The following is a 9,097-nucleotide window of genomic DNA, read 5'->3' as shown; positions in this document are numbered from 1 at the left end:
CTAAATCATCACCATATGTGAATGCGTAATATTCTGTAAATAATTTGTACAAAATATTTTTATAATTAATTCAATATTAACTCTAATTGCATGAACATAATCATTTTAAACTTTGCTAGAATAATCCCCAAAATAAATATTTACCTAGAATCTTGCAAATTCTATTTGTTTAACAGATACATATAAGATTTTTTTTTTTTTAAATATATGCCCAAATCGATGGCTTGAGTGGCCTGTCCTTTGGACCGGCCCTGCGGTATTGAGGAGTTAGTCCTTCGCTTAGACCCTGAGTTGATCCATGATGAGTACGTCCATGACGCTGCTCAGGCGGACACACTTTGGACCAGAACTATTTGATAGCTTTGAACAATAATCAAATTTGGAGCTCGTGAATCATATCATATAAAAATATGAAATGCCAAACCCAAAAAAGATAAATTTCATCAATTTCCCGGCCCAAACCCAAAAACAACTGGGATACTTTAAACCAATATTCAAAAATCGACAACATAGATTTCAAATATTCAAAGATCTTGCTTAGAGCGGAAAAAACTTCGGGAGAGATGGAAAACGGCGAAGATGAGGGCGGCGGCGGCAGCGGCGGCCCCAACCAGCCACCGCTAAACCTGCGAAATCAAATCGTTCAAGACAAATGTATGAATATCGATAAATTGAATCAAAATGTAAGAATAATCTGTCATATATGAGGCGATCGATTGATAAAGCGATTACGAACCCTAGATTAGTCAGTTTTGGAGCATATTATACAAATAATGAGTTCGATTAGTTAATAATAAAGCGATATTAACCCTAGATTATACAGATCTGCAAAATATTTTACACACATCCTAATTAAATTGGTTAAGGGCAGACCAGCTGATATGGTTATTTTACCATGCAGAAGAGTTCCAGATCATAAACACACAACTAATACATATGGAAACTGAGGGTATTTACCGCGTAGACAATGAGTGAAATAGGGATCACAACGTCTGGCTCCTTTCAAGTCTTCAGCGCCAAAGATCAATTGCATGAGTCAGATTATGCATTAGACTGTCTGTTGGTTACCCATTTCTGGTTGATGACGTGTTAATGACAATGTTCAGGAGAGTTATCAAGCTTGCTCCAGATCCAGACGCCTATGATCCAATTAGACCTACATTTGTACATTATTTGTGCAAAATAACTGGACCCAAGAATCAAACCAAAACCAGTTCAACTAATTGGAAGGCTATACTCTAACATGAACTCAATTCCTATATTTAAAGAACTAAAACTTGATTCTGAACCAAACTGAAATTCGAATGAATACCAAAAAAATACATTTTGAAACATAAATATATATCCAAAATACAGTAGTCATATTAATATTTGAAATAATTTAGTTATCCAAAATTACAATTATTAGTTTGAATGTACAAATATAAACATTTGAATTTGATGAATGCTGGGATGACAAATGATCTCAACCAATTAGGTGAAATTATAAACTAATTCTAATCCGAAAAATATAAATGGAACAAAATATCCAAACTTTTAAAAGAATCACTCCTAAACTTGAATGAGTATCCGAATGTCTAGACGTAATTTATCTAACTAAATAGACTTTAATCCGTTATTAAGAAAAGTCTTTGCTAACCGTGTTATCAAACCGAATTTTGTCACTTTACATTAATTTGGCGGCAATGCTACTCTTTCAAAATTCTGGTGATTGTTGTGAAAAGGGACTTTGGCTTATGCAAACTTTCGAGTTCATGATCAGACCCAAATGTCTGTTTTGTTTCGTCTTACTTCAAAGGTCGCGTCTTTAGCGAAATCAGGTCGTATATCAGCCGCCCGCCAAGTGTTCGACGAAATGCCTGAACGAGACACCGTTGCGTGGAACACAATGCTAACGAGCTATTCTCGGTTAGGTCTACATCAGGAAGCTATTTCGATCTTCACCCACTTGAGACTTTCCGACGCTAAGCCTGATGGTTACTCCTTTACAGCGATCTTGAGCACTTGCGCTAGTCGACAGGTTCACTCTCTAGCTGTACGTTCTAGCTATGTTGCTTCGTTAGAGGTGAACAATTCTCTTATTGACATGTACGGTAAGTGTTCTGACACTCTTAGCGCAAAGAAAACGTTTAGAGATATGTGTAGTGATGTTAGAAACGAAGTAACTTGGTGCTCGCTTTTGTTCGCGTATATGAACACCGGAGAGTTTGAAACCGCCCTTGATGTTTTTGTCGAAATGCCGAAAAGGGTTGTGTATGCGTGGAATATAATGATCTCTGGTCATGCCCAATGTGGAAAGGTTGAGTCTTGTTTGAGGCTATTCAAGGCGATGTTGGTAGAGAGTGAGTGTGAACCTGATTGTTATACGTTTAGTTCTCTGATGAATGCTTGTGTTGAGTCATTAAATCTTGTTTATGGTAAAGAACGGGTGGGACTCTGCGGTTGAGGCGAGCAACTCTGTGTTGAGTTTATACGCGAAATTAGGATGTAAAGATGATGTTATGAGAGAGTTTGAGTCTATTGAAGTCTTGACTCAGGTATCTTGGAACTCTGTTATCGACGCGTGTATGAAAACAGGGGAAACAGAGAAGGCTCTTGAGGTTTTTAAACTAGCTCCTGAGAGAAATATTATTACTTGGACTACTATGATTGCAGGGTACGGTAAGAACGGAGATGGAGAGCAAGCTCTGAGGTTTTTCGTTGAGATGATGAGATCTGATGTGTGTTCAGATCATTTTGCGTATGGTTCCGTTCTTCACGCGTGTTCAGGATTAGCTCTTTTGGGACAGGGGAGAATGATTCACGGTTGTTTGATCCATTGTGGGCTTGTGGCTTTCAAGGCTATGCTTATGTTGGTAACGCTTTGGTTAATTTGTATGCTAAATGTGGAGATATCAACGAATCAAACCGTGCGTTTAGTGATATAGGTAACAAAGATTTGGTCTCTTGGAACACGATGATTTTCGCATTCGGTGTGCACGGGTTAGCAGAGGAAGCTCTAAAGCTCTATGAAGACATGATAGCGTCAGTGACTAAACCAGACAAAGTGACGTTCATTGGACTGCTGACAACTTGCAGCCACTCAGCGCGGTTTTTAAATCAATGGTTAATGATTATGGAATCCCATTGGAAGTAGATCATGTGACATGTATGATAGATACGTTTGGGAGAAGTGGACACCTAGCAGAAGCAAAGGAGCTGGCTACATCTTATAATGGTTCATGGGAAGCTCTTCTTGGTGCTTGTTCTACGCATTGGCAGACAGAGTTAGGGAGAGAGGTTAGCAACGTTTTGAAGATGGCTGAACCAAGCGAGGAGATGAGTTTTGTTCTGTTGTCTAACTTGTACTGCTCGTGCTCGAGTGGGAGGTGGAAGGAAGCTGAGGATGTAAGGAGAGAAATGGCTGAACGAGGCATGAAGAAAACGCCTGGATGTAGTTGGATTGAAGTAGGAAACCAAGTTTCAGCTTTTGTAGTCGGTGACTGTACTTCACACTAACGCATTGATGAGCTTTCTGAAACTTTGAGATGCCTTCAATATGACATGATAAACCCTGTAACGTTTGGACCTTGAGAAATTGTAAGCAGACACAAAAACTGTTCATACACATTCACTATTGTATCGGTAACATGAAAACGAGCTTACCTTCTTTTTATGAAGAACATGAAGTTGTGTTAACTTAAAATCTAAGAGCACCCCACCAATAGAAGATTCTAGTGTTGAGATCCTAAAATTACATATGTATGTATGTATATATTATATATGTGTATGTAATTGTGAAGTTCTAAACTTTACGGAAAATCCAATCGAAAGTATTGGAACTCAGATGTATGGTATGTATATATTATGTAATTATCCCAAAATCATGTGTTACTATTTTTTTTCTGCAAACAAGCAGTGTGATACAATCAAAACAAACAATGTCTACATCTCTCTCACCTACTAGTCAAAATGATAGATTGAATTTGACTAAGATCACGTGGGCTCTTATAACTCGTACTGAACTTGTTCATAATGATTTTCTATTCCTGTTTCTCCACTACAATTCTTTATTTTCTATGGTTGGAAAATTTCAGTATATTCAGAAATTTGGAGCCGCTTAAATGATTTCTAAGCGTGTGAAAACAGTACTGCAGAATAATGTGTAAAGCTTCATTAATAGAATAATATTATCACTTATTTTTGTCAGCATCACTTAAGTTGCCTTTAGATGATCAGAAAGCGTGTAGAAAAAACAGTCATTGAGTATGATTTTCTTAATTTTAACCTCGACTAATAGAGTAGTACTATCACTTAGTTTGCCTTTAATATAGTCTGAAAGCGTGTAGAAAAAAAAACTGTCGTCGAGAGTAATTAGCCGAGTATATGATTGTTTAGTTTGCTTTTTATTTTGTGTGTCGGCGTCATTAAGAGCACCTCCAATAATGAACATGAAAAACGGTTCAAAGTATTTAAAAAAAAATGAAATTAAGAGAAAAAAGACAAAAAGTTCTAAATTTAGAGGTTTTTAGTTACTATTAATAACCCCAAAATACATGTCATCATGTAAGAGAAAATTAGTGTTTTTATTGATTTTAAAAAGTAATTTATAATTGATTAACTATAATATTAATATTTTTTTCTTTTAAAAATATATGTTTTTTTATTGTTGGAGTTGCTCTAAGTTTGCTTCTTCTTTTTTCTATTAGTTGTCAACATAATATTAATGCGTTGCATTATTATTGAAGTGGTGAATCTGTATACGCATGCATGGATTCAAGTTGGAGTTATAGCAACTTAAATAGCATATTTTACGACCTTTATAAATGCATGTCCAAATGATTTCTCAGAATATATATATATTCTAGTGGTTATTGTAATGTCATTGCTGCATCAGTATACAAATTCAAACTAACCTGCATGCTGAACATAGACAATAAAAGAAAACTTCAAGGTAAATTTGATTCACTTGTCCTACAGTTTTATATGGTCCCCTTATTGTAATTATATAGAATATGTGGTTAATATCAATCCGATTCAATTTTTTACTGACAAGTGACAGTAACTGATTACTAAATCTGCATGCATGATCATATTATACAGTAGGTCAAGAAATTTAAACAAAAGAACATACGAATGATACATAAATTTTAGAAATAGTAATTATTTATAGAAGGAAAACGTCATTGGCATATATAGCTAGAGAGTTTAAGAAAGGACAAGAATGAAAAACCTCACTCGCAGAAGAGACGGAGTCTGTGCTGTTCATGACTCCGAGTCTGATGATGACTTTGATGTATTATATTTATTCTAAAGCAGAGAATTTTCTATCTTTAGATTATAGGGCAGAGTCTACTTTTACTCTTATTCAGTGATTTAACATAGAAAACAATTATTTAATCCTGAACATTAAATTAACAAAGAAAATACAAAAGGCCAGAATTGTTCCACGTTTAACATCTATTTCCAAGGGCTTCGGGCTGAAGAGCTGATAATTCTTTGGCAGAAAGTTACATCATCGGTTTTTGTCTATCTATTCTCTTGAATTCAAGATGGAAAATTCTCATTCAAGATCAACCGTTGCCAACACATACAAGTACGCCAGTTCCAGTTAATTTCTATACTGCAAATATTGTTTCTTCTAAGAGATACATAAGCTATAGATCTGTCATCTCATAATATACAACTTCTTAACACTAGTTGTGTAACCATATTTATGTAACTCATACATATTGATAAAACGTATTCACGTTAATAATTTTACGAAAAGGCAGATGAGAACCAATATACCAAAAAAAATGTAGCATGCATATTATGCCAAGTTTGAACTCGGATGGTGATACAATGAGTACACAAGTAAAAGCTACTAAAATTGTCTTGAGCGGACAGAAAAGAGACTAAAACGCTATTAGAAAAGCAGGAGGAGTTATCCAAGAGAAAACAAATCAAGAGTCCTTGCGGTCGTGGTTGTTGTCACGCCAGCAGACTAACATGGCGATACAACGGCGAAGAATATAAAACTTGGCCCTTTGTTTCTTCACGACATGACTGCACTTCTGTCCAAAAGTCTTGCAAGGCTCGCACGTTCTATTCTCCTCTGCTGCCATTGATTCGTTTCTTCCCTTAGTGAGTCCGATACAATATACAAACTTTTAAAGAATAAAAAAAAACTGGAAGGTTTGAAGGTTTCTGCTTATGAGCTTTGATTTTTTAGAAGAGAGACAAAGATGGAGGGTTTAGTATATAGTCCTCAAGTGGAGGGGGCAAGTATTATCAAAAGCTCAAAAGTATGTTTTTCACTAAGTAATTGTCCAAACCAACCATACGCGATGAATATTTACTTTGTTTATATAGTAAATATATTTTAACTTGTCTCAAAAATATTGGAGACATTTATAAGTTGTTGTGTGCTTTTGTTTTATTTGCTAGTTGAGAATAAACCAAAGAAACGTAAACCAAACAAAAATACAATGAGCTCATTGTCATTCCTTTTAAGGTTGCAAATGTTTACTTGAATGTTTATATATATATACATGATAAAAATATTTTTGATACTATTTACACCAAAACCAAAATATATATTTTATACTAAAATGTGAATGTTAATATAAAAGCATTTAACAAAAGAGTAAGGTAAAAGCAAATCTGAATATTTAGTTTTTACCAAGATAACCCAATAGAATATATCTTACAAACTCATGAAATAGATGTACTATACAAGGTAAAAGTAAAACATACATGATTACGAAGAAAACAAAACACTGACACTGTTGGAAAAAGAAGAGTTATACTGTTATGTTATGTCGTAAGCGAAAGAAACAAAAACATAGTGACGCACAGTTAAATTTAAATTTTATATTTATTTTTATTCTGGTCGAACTCTATTGTAAGATCAATATTTGAACTACTTAGATCATGATTAACGCAGTCTCTTAAAAAGATTTTTTAGTATAATTAGGAATTAAAAAAAAAAGCTTTTAACCTATATTCGGAATTACTCTAAACGTGAATCGAGCAGTTGATATAGATCTAGCGAGTTAGCAGAAAATCAGAGATTATTCGGAACCTAGTTTTTAATGTTTTTTTTTAATTTCAGATAATATATGTAATACTACATTTTGTTTTGAAAGGATACAATTAAATTCCAATGGTCTAGTGGTAAGAGTTGTTAGTTTAATAGCCAGTTTCCGGGCCCGATGCAACCCATGCTTTTTTTTCTTATTTTATTTAATTTTTCTTTTAGTGAGTGGTATATTTGTAATTTTACAATTTTCCCCACAATTTTTTTTTAGGATTTTGACTCTACAAGGCTTTTCTCATGGCGTCCATCAACTATTTTTCTGTAAAGTGATTTCGTGTTAGTTAGGTCATAGATACATATATTTGCCATTTAACATCTGTTTCGAACATTCAAAACTTCAAAAAAAAAAAATTATACTGCAATCTCCAATTTGTTCGCCACCTATGGCGAAATCACCACAGCCAAACACTACCCAACGTTTCAATCGGATGTCTTATCCGCGTTTTCGTACATGATTTTTAACTAAAAGAAACGTATTTTAAATAAGAGGTAGAAGAAACATCTTTTATAAGATATGTGTCTTATACCTAATTAGGATCTTTCCATTGATCATGCTCTTAATCGTTGAGGCAATTGCCGCATTGGCATGCACCTGAACGTGAGTGGTCGTCCGTGTAAGCCGAACCCTACCATGTGTAAGAACTGTCGTCTTCTTTGCAATTTATTGGGTTCGTACTATATTACCTTTTACACGCTTTTCCTGAAAATTTACGTATCCAAATTACCTTTAGATTTTGGAAAAAGTATAAAAATTATACTTATTTGTCTCTATTATAAGGAAATGAAACTTTAAATTATTATTTTCAAAATGAACAAATTGCAAGCTCAATGTTATTAGTCTTTGTAACACTAACACATCAATATTTAAAATTTAAAATATTACATAACATATATAAATACGTTAACTAATTCATGCCGATCCATTAATGATTAAAAGATTCAGATTGTGGGACTATTGTTCGAGTTGTCAGTTTTTTTCATTAAAACTTCAATTTTAGTTCGTCACTTTTTAAATGCTTTCAATTTTAAGAATATCCAGTTAATTCACATACTACGAAGGTCAACGATATTTCGGTATGAGACCATGTAATATATGCCGATATATTCGAAATGCATAAGAAAATGACCACGTTTTTTTACCAAAAAAAAAATGACCACGTTTCATATTTGTTAAATATGTTATTCATTTTGTAGAGATTGTATGATTACAAAATATTTAGTAGTAAGTTTTTAAACAAACAAGGCCCTTTCTCAATTTTTTTTTTTAAATAAACAATATTTGTATATAAATTGAACAAAAAAAATCTATATAAATGTTTTATATAAGATCAGAATGGCAAACTTGAAATAATTATAGTGCGGACCGCGCGGTCATAATAATAAAAACATAGAGATACAATAATATATATAAATATTAATTGTGGTGCGGAGTCATTGTATATTTATCTTCATTTGTATCAGAACAAAAGCGGTGGATGTCAATGTAGAAGTAGGACAGTAGCTAGGTATAGTCGTATAGATATGGTACCAGGAGTATCTGTTTACTTTTTGCATGAACATGTGAAAATGTCTTTTTTTTTGACAAAAGAAAGAGTTAAATCGGAATTTATTAAAGACACATACCTAACCTGGGTGAAAGGTGTAACATACAGATAGATCCTCTTCTGAGTATTCAAATGGGCCGTAAGCATGGGCTCATATCCATGTGGCCACATGTGAAGCTAATAATTTCGCATTAGAAGAAAATCGATTCCTAGTCTGGATCAACAGGACAACTTCTCTCCTATAGAAACCATTAGACCACCACAATGTGGTTAACATGTGAAAATGTTGCGTCACAAGAAAATTCAACCGTGATCTATATGTAATATAGTTTATTAATTTACTCAAGATGGCTTGAGAAATTATATATATGTATACATTATACAATATTGATTGTAAACATTATATATACGACCAGTATATTTGTAACGAACTAATATGATGAGTATATTTGAAAAAAACCATAATGTTGACTTCTATATAGTAATTTATATC

At 33.7% G+C, this 9,097-nt stretch overlaps 1 protein-coding gene and 1 pseudogene across 1 annotated transcript; one reads left to right on the top strand and one right to left on the bottom strand.

The window, feature by feature from the left end:
* Positions 1 to 984: 984 nt before the first annotated feature.
* LOC106352289 lies at positions 985 to 3,653 on the top strand (annotated as a pseudogene).
* Positions 3,654 to 5,584: 1,931 nt separating this feature from the next.
* On the bottom strand, positions 5,585 to 6,369 carry LOC106352500 (small polypeptide DEVIL 16). Its single transcript, XM_013792123.3, has one exon. The coding sequence runs from the start codon at positions 6,084 to 6,086 to the stop codon at positions 5,925 to 5,927; it is 162 nt and encodes a 53-aa protein (XP_013647577.1). The 5' UTR covers positions 6,087 to 6,369; the 3' UTR covers positions 5,585 to 5,924.
* Between the last annotated feature and the right edge of the window lie 2,728 nt (positions 6,370 to 9,097).

Source organism: Brassica napus, chromosome A5, assembly GCF_020379485.1.
Source record: "Brassica napus cultivar Da-Ae chromosome A5, Da-Ae, whole genome shotgun sequence".
Lineage (NCBI taxonomy): Eukaryota > Viridiplantae > Streptophyta > Magnoliopsida > Brassicales > Brassicaceae > Brassica > Brassica napus.
The sequence above is the reverse complement of the archived record's forward strand: the minus strand, read 5'-3'. Positions and strand labels throughout refer to the sequence as shown.